We start from the raw sequence: 23,075 nt of genomic DNA on the forward strand, positions 1-23,075 counted from the left end.
CTTTTTAACATAAGTGTATCCCACATAGGAGCATGGGATGTAGTTATGAAAAGTTTATCCGACATTCAAAGTTAGCAGGGTATCCTGTGTAAGTGAAGTGGAAGTTAGTCACACAGCTGTGTCCGACTCTTTGCAATCCCATGGTCTACCCCCCAGGCTCCTCTGTTCCTGGAATTTTCCAGGCAATAATACTGGAGTGGGTTGCCATTTCCTTCTCCAGGGGATCTTCCTGATCCAGGGATCGAACCTGGGTCTCCTGCACTGTAGGCAAATTCTTTACCACCTGAGCCACTAGGGAAGCCAATATTCTCTACACATAGTTATGTACAAAGTTAGTTTATCTGACATGTAAGGTTAGCAGGGCGTCCTGTATTTCTGCTAAATGTGGTCATGCACGCATGCATGCTAACTCGCTCAGTTGTGTCCGACTCTTAGCGACCCCATGGACTGTAGCCTGCCAGGCTCCTCTGTCCATGGGATTCTCCAGGCAAGAATACTGGTCACTGTGGCCCAAAGGAATTGTTTGGGATGCCACGTGCCTCAGTTTCACCAGGGCTCTCTGACAACAGCAATCACGTGCACCCAGCTCTGTCCTAATATTTTGTAGGCATGGCAGGGTCTCCACATAAACCACCTGCCCAGTGACATGGTTGGGGGAACTGGGCTTTGAACCCAAACTTCACAGCTAGAGGGGGGCTTGCTGACTCTTCCTCGGCTTTGGATGTCCCTCTGGGAGCCTGGACTTCCAACCTGTCTTTGGTTGCTGCTCCTAACAGGGAACTCACTCCTACCCAGGATTCGGTCAGTCTCTGGGGGCCCTCCGAGGTTCTGGGAAGGAACCCCTCCCAAACCATCCCAACCCTGCCCCTCTGAACTTCTCTGAAACCCCTTCCAGCTGGAGCCAGAGGAGAGAATTCCCTCCTGGGCCTGGAAGCTGGACCATGGATCTCCATCCAAGTTTGAGAGCTTTGGTATGGACTTTGGAAGAGCTCAAGCTGGACAAGGGAGATGGGGTCCCCCAGGGCCAATCCCCAGCCCCATGGTGCCCGTTACCCTCTCCCCACCCACCTCCCAACCCCAGCTGCTCCAGCTGCAACGGCCGTAGCCAAGGCTGTCGCAAGAAGCAACGTTTTCCTGGCTTGGAGCAAGGCTCGGGGTGGGAACCAACGGATCCATCTGAGGAGGAGGCGGGCAGGGGCACCTAGGGACACCCAGAGCCCAGCAGGGGTGGGAGTCCAGTTTGTCCCTGGGTCCCCACTACCCTGGTGTGTGGGCATAGTCAAGTCAGCCCCCATCTCTCCCCTCCTGGCAGGCTCCCCACTTTGTTGAGTTAAAGCTACCATAGAGCACTTGGTAAGCACCTGCTATATACATAACCCAGTTTCCAGCAGGGGTGGGGAGAATGGAGGAAGCTGTGCCTCAGGTGGGGAGACCAAATTTAAACAAAGCTGGGTCATTTGAGGACCACCTGCATGCTACATCCTCACAGGTCACGATGGCTAAACTTGTGGACTCCAGGGGACTTGCCCACTGTGACTTCAGGCCCTCTCAAAGCCTCAGTTTCCTCTTCTGTAAAATGGAAGCTGTAGGTTCCCATCTCACGAGATTGTCCCACGGATTAAATGAATGAACTTGTGTGAAGTTCTTAGATAAGAAAGTGCCATCCTTGAGGGTTTGTTAACCATTAATCCTCTCCCAGAGGGTATGGTGATGTTTGTCTTGGGCGTGTTCTGGTTCCCATCAGAGTAGTGGTGCCACATGGAGCATCTCACAGGACACTGATGCTCTGGAGGCTAGGGGATCCTGTGTTGCTGGGGGCCACCCTGCTCTCCCTGGCCAACCTCCTCCCCGGGTTGCTTCTCTGCAACATCCTGTTTATAATTCCTGTGGCTCGGTCCTCCCCTGAATGTCAACAACCTTGTCAACTTCCAGAAGTCAGCCCCAGCTCCCAGGTCCCTGTTCTTTCCCCCTCTCCTTGGATCTGATCCTTTTTGTGCAGAACTTTCCTCTGACTCATCTTACATACACACACACACACACACAACACACACACTCATGTGCTCACAGAAAATAGAAAACACCGGGGCTGTTTTTTCTGGGTCTTTCTGTTCCCATCAATGGGCTCAGTCCAACATGCCCTCCAGCAAACCTCATTTGTCCCCAGTGCAGCGCAAGAGGTCCCTCTGGGCTTTTTATAGAAACCACTTCCCTGCCGTGGGCCGGTGGGAGCTGCGGGGGGGAATTCCCGGCCCTCCCCTGACGTTTATCAGCAGGGGTTTCCCAAAATTCCGGCCTTGCCCCAGGTCTCAGCGCAGGGCTCGCTCCTGCTGCTACTGCTGCAAACCAGCCTCAGCTCCTCTGCTGGGGTGGTCAGCTGAGTTGTGAAACAGTTAAAAAGGCAGCGGGCCTGAGGGGATTCTAGCTCCAGCTTGAATTTGCATGCTGCCACCAGATGGCAGCAGAGTAAATCAATAACCAAAGAGCTGCCTTCCCACACTGTGTGTGCCCAGAGGTGGTTGGCTCCTCTCTCTGAGCCTCCGTTGCTGCATTGCCATGGCCACCTGCCCTCTCCATGGCTGGCCTGTGACCCCTACCTCTGCCTTGCCTCAGGCTCCTCCTCTAGACCCCAGGTCATCCGGTGGCCGTGTGTGCTCCAGCCCTGCCCCTCCCTGACCTGCTTTCCCTCCCCCACTGAGTTGGCCTTGCTGTTCCCCACATCCCCAAGCTACTCCTGATGTAGGGCCCTTGCCTGGTCTGTTCCTTGTCTGCACAACCCCTCTTTTGTTCCTATTCCTGCACTGGGAATCAGCTCAGGCATTGGCACCTCCTCCAGGAAGCCTTCCTGATAGCCCTCTGTCGGCTCCTGACTTGTTCAGGAGCCCCACAGGCCCTGGGCACCCCAGGTTGTAATGGCTTAGTCAAGAGGCCATGTTGATGAAAAGGCTTCCCTGGTGGCTCAGACAGTAAAGAATCTGCCTGCAATGCAGGAGTCCCGGGCTTGATCCCTGGGTCAGGAAAATCCCCTGAAGAAGGGAATGGCTACGTACTCCAGAATTCCTGCCTGGAGAATTCCGTGGGCAGAGGAGCCTGGCAGACTGCAGTCCATGGACTCACAAAGAGTCGAACACGACTGAGCAATTAACTAATACACATAGAACTGGACAGGACACCCCCAGCCCCCAGAGCCAGAGTGGGGATCCTTGGACTCTTGGAAATGTGTGGGGCAACTCCATTTTCCAGATGAGGAAACGGAGGCACAGAGTGGGGCAGCCACTTGCCCAGGGTCCCACAGGTAGGGTTGTGGGTGTCTGGGGAGTGGGATCCATGGTGACCTGGGCCCTCATCCAACCTCCAGGTCCCTGTTCTCACCCCCACCCCGAGTTTGGGGTTTCAGGTCCCAGACACTGAGGAGCCTGACCTGCTCTCCTCAACATCGCCCGTGGGAAGGACACCCAGGAGCCAGGGGGGTGGTTCAGCTTTTATTGACGGCACAGGTGGGGCTGCCAGGGAGGGGGAGAGGGGGCACGGACACAGAAACAGACCCGCTGCCTCTGTCCACAGCGACTGCAGGGGTTCTGGGGGGCTCAGGGGCTGTCCTTGCCCCCCATGCTGCTCAGCACGGAGTGGATCCAGTCCACATAGAGGGAGACGCGAGCAAAGAAGTCGGGGTACTGGCCAGTGGCACATCCCTGGATCACGAAGGAGTCCACGCCCTGGAGTACCCCATTGCAGATTAAGGGGCCCCCGGAGTCCCCCTGTGGAGGGGCAGGTTGGTCAGTCCCTCAGGCCGGGCCAGCAGCCAGACTTGGCTACCTCGGGGAAGGGGCTGCACAAGGGTGAAATGCTCCCTGTCTCACTGAAGGCACTCCAGTGAGACGGGGAGATGGGTGTGGCTGCAGAGTGGGGGTCGGTCACCCACTCAAGGGGCCCCCGGATGGATGAGCCCCCAGACCCACAAAGACCACATCACCCATCACGACAGGTGTGCCCACCTTCCAGACGGGGAGGTGGAGGTGCAGCAGCTGCTCAGGAAGAAGGCAGGGCTGGGTCCCCGCTGCCCACCCTCCCAGCCTGGGCTGTTCCTGCGGTCCCTGAGCCAGAGCCACCGGTACGTACGAAGCAGATGCCAGCGCTGCGTCGGGGCACGTAGGTGCACACGTTCTGTGGCCGGCACAGGAAGGTGACCACGGTGACATTGAGCTCCTGTAGGACCTGAGGCAGCGGCTCGAGGGTGCCCAGGCGGCCCCAGCCCATGGCCAAGCACTGGGTACCGTGGGGCAGTGGCTGGGCCTGCTGGGGGAGCTGGGCCACTGCTACATGGGTGTTGAGGGTGGCCGGCTGGTCCAGCTACGGCAGAGGGGAGGGGCAGTGAGCTCCCGTCTTCGGACCCGCGTCCACCCATAGACCATTATCCCAGAGTGCCTCCTCCCGGCTTTCACACATGCTGTTCCCTTTGCCTGACTCAAGGGTCACCTCCTCCAGGGAGGCTGTCCTGATCACCCTCTAAACTCACAAGGGCTCAGTTTAACCTTCCTTGAGGCCACGAGCCACCCATTTGCAGCACTGGTCACTGTGATGTTCATTCACATACAAAGCACTTATTGAGCACCAACTATATGCTTAAAAAAAAACTATTTATTTGACTGTGTTGGGTCTTAGTTGTGGCAGGTGAACTCTTTGTTGGATCCCTGACCAGGGATCGAACCTGGGCCCCCTGCTTTGGGAGCACAGAGTCTTGCCACTCGACCACCAGGGAAGTCACCCAACTGTATGCTTGATCCTGGCTAAGCCCTAAGGACACTATGTCTCTGCTCCAGGAGCTGATCTTTGGGCCAGGAAGGGTTGAGAAGAGGAGGGCAGGTGGCACAGTCAAGGGAAATAGAGCCTCATCCTGAACAGTGAGTGGGAGGGCATCACTCAGGTGACACAGGGACAGACTAGGGGAGGCCTCCCTGAGGAGGGGAAGCTGGTGCCAAAGTTGTGGGTTCCCAGTCGTTTCAGTCATGTCCGACTCTTTGTGACCCCATGGACTGTAGCCAGCCAGGCTTCTCCATCCATGGGATTCTCCAGGCAAGAGTACTGGGGTGGGTTGCCAGGCCCTCCTCCAGGGGATCTTCCCGGCCCAGGGACTGAACCATCATCTCTTGCATCTCCTGCATTGCAGGTGGATGATTCTTTATCCACTGAGCCATCTGGGAAGCCAAAGGTAAAGGTATCTGGGAACAGTGCAGGGAGGGGGGAGGGGACACAGCCGGGCAAAGTCCAGAAGGGGACTGGGGGTGGGGTGGGGGGTCCCGCAGACTCCTAGGTTGGTGCCTGGCTCGGCCTCCCGCCCGCAGCGGGAGGCGCTGGAGGGTGGAGCACAGCGCCGGCACCGCCCACCCACCTGCAGCAGGAGCACGTCATTCAGCTTCTCCTGCGGGTCGTAGTTGTTCTCAAACAGGCGACTGATGCCGAGCCTTTGCTGCATGGGCTCGGGGGTCTGCAGGCGGTGGGCCCCCAGCACCACGCGCACGCGCTGCGGGTTCCTGAGGGTCGGGGCGTTCTTGCTAAGTCTACCCCTGCTCCCCACGCCCGTCCTGAGGCCCAGGGTGCAGCCCCTCGGGGACTCCCCACCGTTGCCCCAGGACACCCGCCACCCCGTCTGTATCTGCCCCCGAGGGTTGGGCCGCTGGCTTGAGCTCATCCTCCTGGGGCATCAGGGGGCCACGTCGGGCGGGGCTGGGACGGGGAGCGGGCAGGGCAGGTGCCCGTCTAGTCTGGGATGAGAGGGTTGGGCAGGTGAACTGATGGAAGGGTAAGACCAGGCGAAGCGCAGGCAGGGCTGCACCCTCGACTCGGACCCTCGGGCAGGCACGCCATCCGACCCCCGCACCCCAGACCCCGGAGCAGGTTGGCCCTCCCCCTCGGACTCCGGCTCGTCACGCGCCGGCGCACTCACACGCTGTTCAGGCAGTGAGCGGCGGTCAGCACGAAGCTCGGGTGCACCAGGGTCCCCCCGCAGAAGTGGCTGCCGGAAGCCAGCTGCAGCGACGCCATGTAGGGGCGCGAGTGGGGCTGGGCTTCCCTCCCGCCCACGATCTCCACGGCCCGGGCTGCTCCTGGGGACACGGGGGTCAGGGGCAGTCGCCTCATGTGACGCCCCCGCCCCACCTCCAGGGAGCCCAGACGGGGGACGGGGGACGGGGGAGGAGGGCAGTGTCGCTGCCTGGCCCGGAATCCCGCAGAGCCTGCGTTTCCCCATCAGCAAACTGGGGGTCCCATGGCAGCACCGACTGGGGTCTGCTGGGGGGAAGGGACCCGGCCTGGGACTGTTAGCGCTGGGGCGGAGAGCCCCGAGGTCATCATCATTACTCCTGGAGGCTCCGGGAGGCCCCGGCGCCCAGCCCCTGGGGGCCAGGAGACCGACAAGCTGAACCGTGAGTCAGCCTCCTTGGGGTGAGGGTGGCGGCCTTTCACCCGGGCCTCCTATGACACCTGCCTCATGCACCCAGTCACGCGTTCATTGGGGCGCCCTCACACGCGTATTAAGCGCTTGCTGTGTGCCTGGTACTCTCTGGGGATTCTGGTTACACTGAGTCCTCAGGACACCTGCCTGGGCGGGAGGGACTAGGTTTTGCCCGCTTCACAGATGGGGAAACAGACCCACCCCCTTCCTTTCCTCCTCTTGAGGCTCCCATCCTGAGCCTGAGCCTGCCTCACTCTCCCCATCTGGGAGAGAGGGTGTGGGACAGGTGGACAGTTGGGCGGACACGGACCCCACTCACCACCCAGCAGCACAGCCAGCAGCACTGGGGCCAGGGAGGAGCTGGGGGGTCTGCAGCTTCCAGGCATGGTCCAGCGGTGCCCCTGCCTGCCCGCCCACCCCCTCTTATAGTCGCATTCAGCAGGCCGTTGGGGTTGTCCCACGCCCGGGTTGGGCATCTTCACTTCCTCCTTCCAACTCCAGGGCCTCAGGAAGCTTGGGGTTTAAAGCTGCACCCTAAGAAGGCTGCAGGGGCTTCAAACTCAGGCTCAGGGTCCCGCCCCACCCCTAAGAGGTGTGGGAAGCCGACTAGCACCCACCACCTGCTGGGGTCCTCTGGGCCAGGGGGCAATATGGCCACAGCCCTCCAGCCTTCCACACTTCCAAGGGGACATTGCTCCCCTCCTACAGGGTCCCCGTAGCCCCAGCAAGGTGGGACGTGGCTGGTGTGTGCAGGGCTTAGGGCAAAGCCCCCTCTGTGGGACATAAAAGGGAGTGAGGGGGTTCTCAGCACCCTTCACCTTCTCACACCCACAGGGTCATCTCTCTGCCCTGACTTTGTCTGGGGGATTCACGCTTCATACCCTAGCAGAGTTCTGACCTGGGGTGGTCTTCCCCCAGGGACACCTGTGGTCATCATGACTGGGGTGGGGGCATCTGGCATGGAGTGGCTGAGCCCAGAGATGCCACTCTGCATTGGGGGTGGGAGGGCGGGAGAGACTTGGGTGCCCAGGAAACATTTCTTTATTTGTGTTTTTATTTATAACTGGCTCAAACCTACAGAAGCACAGGTAGAAGAGCTCATGAAATTGGGGGGCAAAAACATACTTTTCAGGTTTTTCATGTTAAAACCATTCTGTGCTTGCAGAAGTCCACAAAATTCCCAGACTTGCTGCCACGGCATCCCTGGGACCCTGGTCTTGCACAAATGTTTTCTCTTCCACAGGTCGCTGGATGTCACAATCGCCTGTCCCTGGTTCAGGAGCCCCCCTGTGTCTCCTCGACTCTGGGGCAGCTGCTCAGCCTTCCCTGTCCCTCCTATTGTGTACTGGTGGGCATTTGGAGCTTGTGTGGGGCCCCCACACGGAGTCGGGGTCTGCATCCTGGGCGGGGGTCCCAGGGACTCCAGGTCCCTCCTGCCAAGTCACACTTTGTCTGGGGGGATTGTCCGAGGCAGAAACAGCCTATTCTGCCTTTCACCCACTGAGGATCCCTGCAGAGTCAGCCGCCCCACCTCTACAGATACATTTTAATTTTTTTAATTTTATTGAAGTATGGTTGATTTACAACACTGTGTTAATTTCTTCTGTACAGCAAAGTAACTCAGTTATACATATATGTACATACATTATATATTTTTGTTCTTTTCCATCATAGTTTGTCACAGGGTATTGAATATAATTCCCTGTGCTCTACAGTAAGATCTTATTTATCCATCCTACATATACTAGTTTGCATCTGCTAATCCCAGACTCCCAGTACAGCCTTTCCCCACTCTCCTATCCCCTTGGCAATCACAAATCTGTTCTCTATGGCTGTGAGTCTGTGTCTGTTTTGTAGATATGTTCATTTGTGTCATATTTTAGATTCCACATACAAGTGATATCATATGGTACTTGTCTTTCTGTTTCTGACTTACTTCATTTGGTTTGAAAATCTCCAGGTCCATCAGTGTTGCTGCAAATGGCATCATTTCTTTCTTTTTTATGGCTGAGTAGTATTCTATTGTATACATGTACCACACCTTCATTCTTCTGTCAGTGGATGTTCAGGTTGTTTTCATGTCTTGGCTCTTGTAAATGGAACTGCTGTGAACATAGGGGCGCGTATATCTTTTTGAATTCTAGTTTTGTCTGGGTGTGTGCCCGAGAGTGGGATTACTGGATCATATGGTAGCTCTAATTTTAGTTTTTCAAGGAAACTCCATCCTGTTCTCCACAGTGACTGTACCAATTTACATTCCCACCAACAGTGTAGGAGGGTTCCCTTTTCTCTACACTCTTTCCAGCGTTTGTTCTTTGTAGACTTAAAAAAAAATTATTTGGCTGCGTCAGGTCTTAGTGGCATCGGGCGGTAACTCGCCCTCAGCAGGTGCAGTGTGTGGCATTAGTTGCTCCAGGGCATGTGGGATCTTAGTTCCCTGACCAGAGATTGAACCCATGTCCTTTGCGTTGCAAGATGAATTCTTAACCACTGGATCACCGGGGAAGACCCATTTGTAGACTTTTTAAAAATTAATTATTTTTGGCTGTGCTGAGTCTTTGTTGCTGTGCACAGGGCTTTCTCTAGCTGAGACAAGAGGGGGCTACTCTAGTTTGCACAGGCTCCTGTTTGCAATGGCTTTTCTTGTTGTGAAACATGGGCTCTAGGCATCTGGCTCAGTAGTTGTGGAGCACGGCCTCAGTTGCCCCTCGGCAGTGGATCAGGGACTGAACCTGTGAGCCCTGCATTGGCAGGCAGATTCTTTTTTTTTTTTGAGACACTTTATTTTTTAAATGTCTACATAAATTGCTTTAGTATGGATGCACCATGAATTTTTTTCCCTGAACTTTATTTATTTTTTTTACATAGTGAAAACTTTTATATTTGGAATTAGCCAGCTGGGCTCAGTTTGCTGCTGCTGCTGCTAAGTCACTTCAATCGTGTCCGACTCTGTGTGACCGCATAGACAGAAGCCCACCAGGCTCCCCCGTCCCTGGGATTCTCTAGGCAAGAACACTGGAGTGGGTTGCCATTTCCTTTTCCAATGTGTGAAAGTGACAGTGAAGTCACTCAGTCGTGTCCGACCCTTAGCGACCCCACGGACTGCAGCCTACCAGGCTCCTCCATCCATGGGATTTTCTAGGCAAGAGTTTAGATGATCCCAATTTTGTTGGCAACATCCAAAGCATCATAGTCAGGAGCCAGCTGAGCATATGCCTTCTTCTCTCCATCAGGCCTGATCAGAGTATTGACCTTAGCCACGTCAATGTCATAGAGCCTCTTCACAGCCTGTTTAATTTGGTGCTTGTTGGCCTGACATCCACGATGAACACCAGCGTGGTGTTGTCTTCTATCTTCTCCATGGCTGACTCGGTGGTGAGGGGGAATCTGATGATGGCATAGTGGTCAAGTTTGTTTCTCCTAGGGGCGCTCTTCCGAGGATATTTGGGCTGCCTCCTGAGCCGCAGTGTTTTGGGCCTCCGGAAGGTGGGTGATGTCTGATCTTTTTCTTGTGGCTGTGGACACCTTTCGACACTGCTTTCTTGGCCTTCAAAGCTTTTGCTTTGGCTTCAGCTTTAGGAGGGGCAGGGGCTTCCTTCTTCGCCTTCGGTGCCACCTTCATGAAAAGGGTCTCCCCTGAACTTTAAACTTTTTGTTTTGTATCGGGATATAGCTGATTAACAATGTAGCAGTTTCAGGTGAACAGAAAAGGACTCAGTCATACATATACATGGATCCATTCTCCTCCAAACCCTCCTCCCATGCAGGCTGGCACATAACATTGAGTAAAGTTCCATGTGCTATACAATAGGTCCTTGTTGGTTTTCCATTTTGAATACAGCAGTGTGTACATGACCTTCCTAAACTCCCTAACTATCCTCCCCCTGCCCTCCCAACCATAATTTCCTTTTCTAAGTCTGTGAGTCTTTTTATGTTTTCTAAGTTCATTTGTATTGTTGCTTTGTAGATTCCACATGTAAGGATTGTTATACAATGTTTCTCCTTCTATATCTGACGTCACTTCACTCAGTATGACACTCTCTAGGTCCATCCATGTCACTGTGAATGGCATTATTTCATTCTTTTAAATGGCTGATTAATAGTGTATTATATATGCTATATATATATGTAATATGTATGTATATATTCACCACATCTTCTTTATCCATTCCTCTGTTGTTGGACATTTAAGTTGCTTCTGTGTCTTGGCTATTTTAAACAGTGCTTCTATGAACATAGGGGTGCACGTATCCTTTCAGATAGTTTTTCTCCAGATACATGCCAGGAGTAGAATTTCAGGGTCATATGGTAGCTCTCTTTTTAATTTTTTAAGGACCCTCCATACTGTTCTCCATAGTGCCTGTACCAAGTTACTTTCCTACCAACAGTGTAGTATGTACACTGTACATATATTGTACCTTGTCTCTACACCCTCTCCAGCGTCTGTTATGGATTCAAAAATACATTTATTTATTTATTTGGCTGCACCAGGTCTTAGTTGCAGCATGTGGAATCATTAGTTGTGGCATGTGGGATCTAGTTCCCTGACCAGGGATTGAACCCAGGCATCCTGAATTGGGAACATGGAGTCTTAGCCATTGGACTACCAGGGAAGTCCCTGTGGGTTTTTTTTTGATGCTGGCCATTCTGACTGGTGTTCTGATTTGCATTTCTCTAATAACTAGCAATGTTGAATATCTTTTTATCTGCCTGTTGGCCACCTTTATGTCCTCTTTGGAGAAATGTCTATTCAGGTCCTCTGCCCATTTTTTGTGTGGGCTGTTTGTTTTGATGCTGTTAAGTGTCATAAACTGCTTATAAATTTTGGAGATTAATCCCTTATCAGTCACACTTTTGCAAATATTTTATCCCAATCTATAGGTTGTCTTTTCATTTTATATTTTGTTTCCTTTGCAATGCGATAACTTTTGAGTTTAAGTAGAGTCAGACTTTATTTTTTTGGGCTCCAAAATCACTGCGGATGCTGATTGCAGCCATGAAATTAAAAGACGCTTACTCCTTTGAAGGAAAGTTATGACCAACCTAGATAGCATATTAAAAAGCAGAGACATTACTTTGCCAACAAAGGTCCATCTAGTTCAAGGCTATGGTTTTTCCAGTGGTCATGTATGGATGTGAGGGTTGGACTGTGAAGAAAGGTGATCGCCAAAGAATTTCTGCTTTTGAACTGTGGTGCTAGAGAAGACTCTTGAGAATCCCTTGGACTGCAAGGAGATCCAACCAGTCCATTCTAAAGGAGATCACTCCTGGGTGTTCATTGGAAGGACTGATGCTAAAGCTGAAACTCCAATACTTTGGCCACCTCATGCGACGAGTTGACTCACTGGAAAAGACTCTGATGCTGGGAGGAATTGGGGGTGGGAGGAGAAGAGGACGACAGAGAATGAGATGGCTGGATGGTCGATGGATATGAGTTTGAGTGAACTCCGGGAGTTGGTGATGGACAGGGAGGCCTGGCGTAATGTGATTCATGGGGTTGTAAAGAGCCGGACACGACTGAGCGACTGAACTGAACTGAACTGAGGTCCCATTTGTTTGTTTTTGTTTTTATTTCCATTTTTCCAGGAGATGGATCAAAAAAGATGCTGCTGTGATTTGCCAGAGGATTTTCTGCTTATGTTTTCCTCTAGAAGTTTTATAGTATCTGGTCTCACATTTAGGTCTTTAATCCATTTTGAGCTTATTTTGGGGTATAGAGTTAAAGAATGATCTGACTTCCTTTTTGCATGTGGCTGTCCACTTTTCCCAAGACCATGTGTTGAAGAGACTGTCTTTTCAGCATTGTATAGTCTTGCCTCTTTTGCCATAGATTAATTGGCCATAGGTGCATGAGTTTATTTCTGGGTTTTCTCTCCTGTTCTCTCCTGATCTATGTTTCTACTGTTGTGCCAGGACCATACTGTTTTGATGACTGTAGCTTTGTAGTATAGTCTGAAGCCAGGGAGCCTGACTCCTCCAGCTCTGGTTTTCTTTTTCAAAATTGACTTGGCAGACAGATTCGTAACTACTGGACCACCAGAGAAGTCCCTTGAAGACTTTATTGGTGGCCATTCTGACTGATGTGAGGTGATACCTCATTGTAGTTTTGATTTGTATTTCTCTATGAATTAGCAACGTGGAGCAGATTTTTGTGTGCCTGTTGGCCATCTGTATTGCCTACACATTTTTAATTCATGCATCAGCCCGGTCACTTGGGAAAGGTCCCCAGGTCCTCCTGCAGGGTGTCTGCCACAGCTCTGGGTGTGGCTCTGACATGTCCCCACAGAACCCCAGGGCTGCTGTGCTATCTGCTTTCAGAACAGGATTTTCTCTTTCAACAAGAACACCTTTGCAGACTAGCTCCTTCTGGTCCAGCAGGCCGGCTGCTCAGTGCCTCGGTTTCCCCACCCGTACAGTGAGGTGGGGCTCTCACAGCAAGTATACTGGAGTGGTTTGACATTCCCTCCTCCAGTGGATCAGATTTTGTCAGAACTCTCCAGTATGACCCCTCAGTCTTGGGGTGGCCCTACACTGCATGGCTCATAGCATCATTGAGTTATGCTTATGCTTTTGGACTGTGGTTCTGGAGCAGACTCTTGAGAGTCTCTTAGACTGCAAGGAAATCAAACCAGTCAATCCTAAAGGAAATCAACCCTGAATATTCATTGGAAGGACTGATGCTGATGCTGAAACGCCAATACTTTGGTCACCTGATGTGGTGAAACAACTCATTGGGAAACCAACTTTCCCTGATGCAGGGAAAGGTTGAGGGCAGGAGAAGAGGGCAACAGAGAATGAGTTGGTTGACTGTCATCACCAATTCAGTGGACACGGTGTGGAGATGTCCGGGAGATGGTGTGGGACAGGGAAGCCTGGTGTGCTGCAGTCCACAGGGTTGCAAAGAGTCGGACACAGCTTGGTAACTGAACAGCAGTGTGGTGATGGTAGACATAGTCCCTCCCCAGGGATGACAGAGGGAGGGTGGGATAAATGAGAGTATTGGAGGGTGCTGGGCACATGGTGAGCAGAGCTGCCAGCCGGGTCACTGTCACCCTGTCATGCCAGGCTCCGCAGCCCCTCACCTGGGTTCACATTCTTTTTTTTTAAATTTATTTATTTTAATTGGAGGCTAATTACTTTACAATATTGTATTGGTTTTGCCATAAATTGACATGAATCTACCACAAGTGTACATGTGTTCCCCATCCTGAAACCCCCTCCCACCTCCCTCCCCATACCATCCCTCTGGGTCATCCCAGTGCACCAGCCCTGAGCATTCTGTATCATGCACTGAACCGGGACTGGTGATTCGTTTCACATATGATAATATACATGTTTCAATACCATGGGTTCACATTCTGCTGTGCTTTGTCAATCTGGGCTGGGCACACCGCCTCTCTGAGCCTCAGTTTCCCCATCTGTTAGTGATGGGGGTGATGAGAACATCCCCATGTCGGGGGTTGATTCACCAGATACAGAAGAGAACTCCGTGAACTGTCAACTGATGAAACAGGACACACACACGGAGCATCACTCAGTTCTGAAAAGGAGAGAAACTTGATACCACATGGACAGTCCCTGAGGACACAATGCTCAGTGAGAGGAGCAGACACAGAAGGACACACAGGGTATGATTCCACTGATGGGAAATGTGAACAGGCCTATCCACAGACACAGAGTGGGTTCCTGGTTGTAAGGGGCTTGGGGAGAGGAAGGGTGATGCTGATGGTGATGGGGCTTCTTTTGGGGTGATGGAATATTCTGGAATTAGAGGTGGTGGTTGCCCAATCCCGTGACTGTACCAAATGCCACTGAATTGTTAAGTGGGTGAGTTTTATGTATGGTATGTGAAGTATATTTCAATCAATCTTTAACCAAGGAAAGAAAAAGAAATACACACACATGTAACTTTGCTAGAGAATGGCCCAGGAGGTCCTGGCAGGGAGCTCCCACCCTCCAAGGAGCCTCTCAGAGTCAGGGGGCGTTCACGGCATCAGTCACAACAGGGGGATGGCCTGGGCCTGCCTCTCTGCTCCAGGCCTGGGATGGGATGGTGAGCGCAGCACTAGGGGGCTTCCTGAAGGTGGAGTCTGGTCTGGAAGATGGGGCGGGCGGTGTGGGCCTGGGGGGAACTGGGGGCAGTGGGGGTTGTAACCTGGAGGGAACTCTCCGGGGCCTCTGGGGATCAGGCCCACGGGTGGAGAGGAAGCGGGGCTGGAAGCTGCGGCTTTGTCCCCTTCCTGCTCCAACTGTGGCTGGCGCAACAGACAACGGTCTCGCTGGGAACTGGAGCTGGGAGGGGGCCGAGCAGACCTGAGCGGACACAACTGGGATCCAGGGAAGGTGAGCAAGAGAGGCTCATCCTCAGGGTTTCTGCCTCTTTTTTCTCTTCTCGCTTTAAAAAAGGAAAACACTCCATCCTCGAGGCTGTCAGTGTCTGGGGCTCCAAGCTGGGACCCTCTGCTCTGGGACCCCAACCCCCAGGGCCTCAGTTTTCCCATCTGAACAATGAACAAGTGGGGCCCCTGTTCTGGGGCTCCTGAGACACAGGTTTCTCTCTGGGCTTCAGTTTCCCCTTCTGTAAAGAGGACCCGTTATGAACCCCCAATACACCTCCTGGTAAAATCACCGTACTAAATATCAATGTTCAAGTAGAACTTGTACATGAATGTCCACAGCAACCTGCTTCACAACAGCCAGGGTGGAACCAACCCAGATGACCATCCACAGATGATGGTTACACATCACAGGAGCATCACTCAGCCCTGAGAAGGTGAGAAGCCCTGACACATGGTACCACATAGACAGACCCTGAAAACACGATGCTCAGTGAGAGAAGCAGGCACAGAAGGACACACAGGGTGTGATTCCACTGATGGGAAATGTCCAGAACGGGCAGATCCACAGACACAGAGAGTGGGTTCCTGGTCATCATGGGGTGGGGGAGGAGATGGGGGTGATCCTGATGGGAGTGGGCTTCTATTGGGGTGATGGAATGTCCTGGAATTGGATAGCGAGGTTTGGATGGTGAGGGCTGCACAGCCTAGTGAAATACACTAGGTCTATTCTGAATTGTACACTTTTAAAAAGTGAATGTTATATTATGTGAATTTCATCAATAACTTATGAAAAACAAATAAACTCAATGAATATTCAGGGTTGATTTTCTTTAGGATTGACTGGTATGATCTCCTTGCAGTCTAAGAGACTCTCAAGAGTCCTCCAGCACCACAACTCGAAAGCATCAATTCTTTGATGCTCATCCTTCTTTATGGTCCAACTCTCACATCCATACATGACTACTGGAAAAACCATAGCTTTCGCTATACGGGCTTTTGTCAGCAAAGTGGTGTCTCTGCTTTTTAATACACTGTCTAGGCTCGTCATAGCATTTCTTCCAAGGAGCAAGCATCTTTTAGTTTCATGGCTGCAGTCACTGTCCACAATGATTTTGGGGCCTAAGGAAATAAAATCTGTCACTGCTTCCACTCTTTCCCTTTCTATTTGCCGTGAAGTGATGGGAGCAGATGCCATGATCTTAGTTTTTTTCATATTGATTCATTATTCCCCAGGTACTTTTATAACGTTTTATGTTTTATCTATTTTTGACTGTGCTGGGTCTTTGTCGCCGCATGCGGGCTTTCTCTAGTTCGGGGCGAGTGGGGGCTGCTCTTTGCCGCACTTCTCAAGTGTCTCATTGTGGTGGCTTCTCTTGTTGTGCAGCACAGGCTCTAGGTGCTTGGGCTTCAGTATTTGTAGTACTGGGGCTTAGTTGACCCTCAGCACATGGGATCTTCCCAGACCAGGGATCAAACCTTTGTCCCCTACATTGGCAGGCAGATCCTTAACTACTGGACCATCAGGGAAGTTCCTAAGTATATTTTTTAAATGCATGTATAATATGTAATTGGTACTAATATATAATGTAAGATTTAACTTAAAAATATATATATATATATATATTTGACTGTGCCAGGTTTTAGTTGTAGCATGTGGGATCTAGTTCCCTGACTAGGGATTGAACCCAGGCCCCCTACATTGTGAGCATGAAGTCTTAGCTACTGGACCCCCAGGGAAGTCTGTGATTTACAATTTTATTTTAGTTTAATAAATTATATGTATTAAGTTTTACATATCTACAGTTATATTTATTATGTTTTATATGTTCTTTATACAAGTACATTTATGTTTTATACATCATTATTTAATTATATTTATTGTTTAATGCTTATATTTTAGTTCCTTTCATATTAGGCTCATTATCTTTCTGTGATTCAAGCGGCAGTCTAAAGCCAGTTTCTCATGTGTTTCTTGACTTGTACAGTATACATACAGCCAGCCCTCAGTGGTCGCACGTTCCATACCCACAGATTTAACCCACCGCAAATCAAAAATATTTGGAAAAATATTTACCAGAAAGTTCTAAAAAGTAAAAGTTGAATTTGCTGTGGGCAGGCAGCTATTTGCACAGCATTGACATTGTACTATATAAAGTGCACAGAGGATGTATGTAGGGCACTTGCAAATATGACACCATTTGATATAAGGGACTTGAGCATCCAGGGATTTGGGTATCCACGAGAGTCCTGGAGCCAAGACCCTGCAGATACTAAGCAATAGTAGCAGTGAAACTCTTAGTCGCTCAGCCCTGTTCCACTCTGAGCGACCCCAAGGACTGTAGCCCCCCAGGCTCCTCCCTCTATGGGATTCTCCAGGGAAGAATACTGGAGTGGGTTGCCGTTCCCTTCCCCAGGGATCTTCCCCACTCAGGGATCAAACCCACATCTCCTGCATTGCAGGCAGATTCTTCACCATCTGAGCCACCAGAAAAGCTCCAGGGGTGACTGTATTCTCCACCAACGTGACGGTTCATGGGGACTGTAATCTCACAGGTGTGGGTTCAGAGCCTAGCTCTGGCTGTGTGGCCTCAGGGGAGTCTCCCAATCTCTCTGAGCCTCGGTGCTGCCTCTGTGGAGTGGAGGTCATGAGAGCCCCTGGTTCCCAGGACCGCGATCGGATTCCCTGAGTGGAGACCCCTGGGGTGGATGTCACTCTTGTGGGCAGAGGTCCTGGCACTGGGCCCCCAGCCCCCGCCCGCCCCCCAAGAGCAGAGTCAGGTGCCATGGGCAGAATGGGAACAGATCCTTTATTAGAGTCACAACCGCGGGGGCCGGGATGGGGCCTTGGGATGGACATGCGGTGTGCTGGTGGGGGCTGAGCTCTGGCTGCGCCCCCCGAGGGCTGGGCAGGGTCCGTTAGGCCGGCTGGTTTGTAACTGAGTCAATCCAGTTCCTGAAGAGGGCCACCCGCGCGAAGAAGTCGGTGCCCCTACCGCAGGGCCCCCGGGACCAGGAGGCCACGCCGTGTGCCAGGCCATTGCAGACGAGAGGGGTGCCGCCGTCCCCCTGCAGGGGCAGCAGGAGGGTCAGGGCGCCCAGGCCCAGCCCTCAACCCCGCTCCTGCCCAGAACACCACCCCTGCCACCCACAGAACCTGCTCATGCCCCTGGCCCTTTCTCCGTGCTATTCCTCTGCCTGCGCTTTTCCCAATGTTTGCTCGCAAGATCCCGCCCCCACCTCCTCAACTTCCTAAGGCCCCAGGCAGAGCTGGCTTCATGCACACCCCTGTCTTTTTTTTTTTTCACACCCCTGTCTTAATAGCTGATGCCCAAGCCCTTCAACCACAAGATATGGGAGCTCCTGGCTCCAGAAGGGCAGTCCCTCCTGTTCCGTCTTGTGTCTCCAGCCCCCAGCATAGGGCTTGGCAGGCAGAGTTGAATAAATACTGTTTCTCAGGCTCCAATATTTGAAACATCCAGTTCTAATTGAATACTTAATCCCAGGGTGAGTTCTGAACTTGCTTTCTCTCCCCCCAAATGGAGTTCACCACCTCTCAAGACCCCTCCTCCCCCACCACACAGAGCCCACACTAGATAACACCCAGTGGGTACCTGACATATGCCACCACGTTGGGTGAGGACGCCAGTGCACACGTTGTTGGGGCGACACTGGTTTGCAGGTGTCACAGTAACATTGAGGACCCTTGGAACTCGGGAGAGACGCCCCCAACGCCGTCGGGTGCCCCAGCCTGCAACCTGGCACCTGGTGCCGGCTTCCACCGTGGCGTTCTGCTCCGGTAGTGGTACCAGTGCCACGCCGCTGGTGAGGTTGGCCTGACGGTCCAGCTGGTGAGGGAAATTGGGTCAGGAGAGGGCGTAACTGGGGCCCAGCTGGGAGCCAGAGAGGCAGCAACATGAGTTCTGATCTGGAAAGCAGTTTGGGTTCAAACCCCAGTTTAGGCAGTAACCTGCTGTGGGGTCCTGGCCAAATGACTTTACCTTCTGGGCCTCTGGTTCCTCCAGAGAAGGAATCAATTGTCCTTACTGCAAACGTGGTTGAGAGACCATGAAGGTGAAGAGCTCGCCCAAGAAATGCTTTATCAAACAAAGCACCACCCTCCACCCTCAGTCAGAATTGGCAGGAAAAAATTTTTTTTTCTTAAATATGGAACGCTTCACGAATTTGCGTGTCATCCTTGCGCAGATGCCATGCTAGTTTTCTCTGTATTGTTCCAATTTTAGTATATGTGCTGCCAAAGTGAGCACTGGCAGAAAAAATTTAAAAATCATAATATGCAGTGTCAGTAAAGATGTGAGAAACGGGCAGTTTTAAATTCTGCTAGTGGGAGAGTAAGCTGGCTCCGCTGTTGTGGCTGCTCTGGGAAAACTTTCACAAAGAAATATACACAAAAATTCATTGTGATTCTGTCATAACAAAAACATCTGGAAACAACTTCAGTGTCCAGGATCCAGAGGCTGGCTAATTGGATTGTGCACTTGGCTGTATGATTTACACACTAGGCTCCGTGCACATGGCTTGTCCCCCCTTAGCCCGTCAGGCCGACACCAGCTCCCCACTCATTTCCCCACCTGCAGCAGCAGCACGTCGTTCAGGTTCTGCTGGGGGTCATAGCCATTCTCGCTGACGCTCCTGATGAAGAATGTCTGCTGGGTCCGCTCCCGACGCCTCAGGTCATAGGCACCCAGCACCACGGTGGCAATCCCAGTGTTCCTAAGAGCAGGTGGGGGCAGATACCAGGCTGGGCTTACCCAGAAGCCCCCAGGCTTCTACACCCACTGGACGGGCACTTACATGGGGACAGGCTTGCAAATAAGGTAGGGAATTACCGGCCTGCTGGCTTACTCTCCCTCTGTCCATCCTCCTTCTGTAGCTGCATCTTGCTCTGTTTCCAGGGCCCCATTTCCCTCTCTAAGCCCCTCAACCCTTCCTAAGACCAGGCCCCCTTGCCAAGCCCCTCCCATCCTCACCTGCCAGGCACCCCCCCACCCCCTGACCTCAAGCTCTCTCCCTCTCCCAGCCCCCCTGCCCACTCCACGGCCCCCACCTCACCGGCTCTGGAAGCAGCTGGCTGCTGTCAGGACAAACTGGGGGTGGATCAGAGCGCCCCCACAGAAGTGCCTCCCTTGCTTCTGGATGGAAGCCAGGAACGGGAGCTCCTGTGGCCGGGCCTTCCTGCCACCAACTATGTCCACCAGAGGGGCCGAGCCTGGGGGGAGAGGAGGGTGTGCTGCAGCCCCCCAGTATCAGCCCCACACCTAGGGAGACCCCAGCCTCCCGCACCCCTGTTCCTTAAAAGGACAGGTCCCCACCCTCCCAGGGCTGGTCAGGGCCAGCTTGCCTGTGTGGCCTGGGCCCAGTCGCTTCACTGTCCCTCCCTGAGCCTTGTGTCTGGGAAACTGGGGCCGGCTCCCGCCAGTCCCTCTTCCCCAGGCCTGTCCCCTGCAGTTGAACCTCTGCACAAATGTGGACACCTGGCCTGGGGCGGGCACTCACCAACCCTGGAGGTTGCTAGCAGGCTGGCCAGCACGGCCAGGAATCTGAGTGCTGTCATGACGGGGCCGCTGAGGGTGGCTGGGGACAGGGCGCCCTTATACCCTGGGGCATCAGCCGTTAGCACACACCCGCCCAGGCCCAGCCCCTCCTGGCGGGAGCAGAGGAAGTTGCCCAAAACCTCCCCAGCTGGCTGCTCCTGGAACCTGCCTGGACCCTCCAAGTGCCATCCTGCACCCTCTGTCTTCCCCTCTGGATACTGGGCCACCCCTTGGTGTGGGTCAGGCCACAACCCGGCCGCCACTTGTGGCTCTGCCCAGCTTCCTAGTCTGAATGTTGGGGCCCACCACTGCCCACCTGGTCTGGGATTGAGTCCTACTGACTTTGTGTGTATGTGTTCTGTACTGCTTTTTATTTTATAATTTATTTGGCTGTGCCGGATCTTAGTTGGGGCATGTGGGCTCTTTCAATTGCAGCATGCGGGATCTAGTACTCCTACCAGGGACTGAACCTGGGCCCCCTGCATTGGGAGTGTGGAGTCTTTGCCGCTGGACCACCAGGGAAGTCCCTGCTTTTTTTTTTAAACAGCTTTATTGAGATATAATTCAAGTACCACACAATTCACTGAATTAAAGCGTGCAGTTTCATGGCTTTCAGTATCTTCACAGAGTTATGCAGCCATCACCCCAATTTTAGAACATTCCATCACCCCAAAAGAAAAAAGTAGCTGTCGGAAGTCACACCCCATTCCCCAACCCCTGATAACCATGAACTCACTCTCTGAGCCTGTGGATTTGCCTGTTCTTGACGTTTCCCATCAGTGGAATCACACAAACTCTGTGGCCTTTTGTGGCCAGCTTTTCACCTTCAGGATTTTTATCTGTAGGTACGTGGCTGGGTCCCTCACCTGCCCTTAGTCTGTGCGTCTATATAGTGGGCAGGTGCGTGGAGCCCCCAGAGCCTTGAGATGCTGGAGACATTGCCTGCCCTTCTCCGGCCTCGAAGTAGGGTCTTCAGAAGTTTTAGGCATCCAGTACCTGAGCAAGGGATGAGGCCAAGCGGAGAGGAAGGCAGGGTTGCATATCCAGAATATATAAAGAGCTCTCACAGCTCAACAACAAAACAAACCATCCACTTAAACATGGGCAGAGGGTCTGAATAGACATTTCTTCCAAGATTCACAAACGGCCAACATGCCATGAAGATGCTTTAAATTATTAGTCATCAGGGAAATGTAACTAAAAACCACAGCGAGCCACCACTTCACACCCACTAGGATTGCTAGGATGAAAGGGGCAGAGCAAACACAGTGCTGGTGAGGAGGTGGGAAACTGGAACTCAGACACACTGGCTGAGATGCAAAACCCTGCAGCCGCTAGGGAAAGCCAGGCAGCTCCTCAAACTCCGAATTATCCTGTTACTCAGCAGCTTCACTCCAAGGTGCAGCCCCAGGAAAACTGAAAACAGGGCCCAGAAGCCTGCACATGCATGTTCACAGTGTGAGTCACAGCTGCCAGGAGCTGGAGACAACCAGACACCTCTCAGCAGACAAACGTGTCCCTCCACACATGAGAGCATCCCTCAGCTGTGAAGAGGGGTGAAGCCCTGACACTCGCTACCACGTGGACAGACCCTGAGAACACGATGCTAGGTGAGAGAAGCAGACACACAGGTCTGTGATTCCACTGATGGGAAACCTCCAGAACAGGACGATCCACAGACACAGAGAGTGGGCTCCTGGTTGTCAGGGACTAGGGGTTTAGGGGGTTAGGGGAATAATAGCTGAAGGAAACATGGTTTCTTTGGGGGACATGGAATGTTCTAGAATTAAATGGTTGCACAAGTCTAAATGTTCCAAAAGCCAGTGGATGGTATAATTTACGATGGCTGATTTTATGTCATGTGTATTTCACATCAATTTTAAATTTTTACTTATTTTTGACACCTCAGCTTTTATTATTTATTTATTTATGGCTATTCGGGGTCTTTGCTGCCATGCGGGCTTTCTCTAGTTGCAGTGAGCAGGGACTACTCTCTAGTTGCATTGCTGGGGCTTCTCACTGCAATTGTTCCTCTTGTGGAGCACAGGCTCTAGGGCATGTGGGCTTCACCAATTTCCACACTCAGGCTCAGTAGTTGTGGCACATGGGCTTAGTTGCTCTGCAACATGTGGGATCTTCCTGGACCAGGGATTGAACCCACATCCCCTGCATTGGCAGGCGAATTCTTAACAACTGGACCATCAGGGAAGTCCTCTGATGCCTCAGTTTTTGTTTTTTTTTAAAGAGGATTTATTTCCAAGGTGACACCAAGAGGTTGGGCTGGTGGTAGACCCCATGTCTCAGATCACCAGTTGGTGTCTGGGGCTGTGGGGGGCTCTTCCAGGGCAGTACTGGGGAAGGTGGAGGGAGCAGGTGTCAGGGTCCCCTGCTAGGCCTCAGGGTCCTCCGCCTAGCTGAAATGGTGGGGTCCTGGGGTTCAGACTGATCCCTGCTGTGTTTATGGTCCCACAGCTGAGCCGTGTCCCCAGCATGGCCCCCAGGATCGGACCCTACCCCAGTCCAGTGTCCGCCCCCCAATACTGCTTCCCATCTCCACCCTCCTAGGATTCCACCCATGCATCCCCCCTACCCCTGCCCCGAGTCCCCTGCATGCCACCCACCCTGTCCGTTCCTGTGGACCCAGCTGCTGTCTTGCCCAGAGCACAGCTGGTTAAACTGGGTGACCCTGGGGTCCAGAGGTCCATCCCTTCCTACTGGGTGACCTCAGGGCCCCCT

General features: G+C 52.6%; 2 protein-coding genes, 1 non-coding gene and 1 pseudogene across 3 annotated transcripts; all 4 read right to left on the reverse strand.

Annotated features, from left to right (window-relative positions):
• Positions 1 to 990: 990 nt before the first annotated feature.
• On the reverse strand, positions 991 to 6,900 carry PRTN3 (proteinase 3). The gene is given in 7 exon segments (XM_055430821.2): positions 991 to 995; positions 1,069 to 1,201; positions 3,543 to 3,755; positions 4,117 to 4,347; positions 5,387 to 5,528; positions 5,942 to 6,101; positions 6,768 to 6,900. Coding segments are annotated over 7 exon segments (951 nt in total). The 5' UTR covers positions 6,835 to 6,900.
• Positions 6,901 to 9,598: 2,698 nt separating this feature from the next.
• LOC129559093 (large ribosomal subunit protein uL23 pseudogene) lies at positions 9,599 to 10,085 on the reverse strand (annotated as a pseudogene).
• Positions 10,086 to 17,643: 7,558 nt separating this feature from the next.
• AZU1 (azurocidin 1) lies at positions 17,644 to 20,359 on the reverse strand. Its single transcript, XM_055431203.2, has 5 exons — positions 20,302 to 20,359; positions 19,858 to 20,014; positions 19,377 to 19,518; positions 18,399 to 18,632; positions 17,644 to 17,853 (listed from the first exon to the last, which is right to left on the reverse strand). Exons 1-5 carry the CDS (start codon positions 20,357 to 20,359, stop codon positions 17,704 to 17,706), a joined length of 741 nt encoding a protein of 246 aa, XP_055287178.1. The 3' UTR covers positions 17,644 to 17,703.
• On the reverse strand, positions 18,946 to 19,052 carry LOC129559711 (U6 spliceosomal RNA). The gene has a single exon (XR_008686641.1). It is a non-coding gene; the product is annotated as a U6 spliceosomal RNA (small nuclear RNA).
• Positions 20,360 to 23,075: the final 2,716 nt, after the last annotated feature.

Source organism: Moschus berezovskii, chromosome 8 (genome assembly GCF_049115385.1).
Source record: "Moschus berezovskii isolate FMDL1 chromosome 8, NW_MosBer_1.0, whole genome shotgun sequence".
NCBI classification, from domain to species: Eukaryota; Metazoa; Chordata; class Mammalia; order Artiodactyla; family Moschidae; genus Moschus; species Moschus berezovskii.

Coding starts and splice junctions, on each gene's coding strand:
- AZU1 (XM_055431203.2), bottom strand. CDS start 20,359: ATGACAGCACTCAGATTCCTGGCCGTGCTGGCCAGCCTGCTAGCAACC. Junction 20,015..20,301: donor GCTAGCAACCTCCAGGGTTG/GTGAGTGCCCGC, acceptor CTCTCCCCCCAG/GCTCGGCCCCTCTGGTGGAC. Junction 18,633..19,376: donor ACGACGTGCTGCTGCTGCAG/GTGGGGAAATGA, acceptor TTCCCTCACCAG/CTGGACCGTCAGGCCAACCT.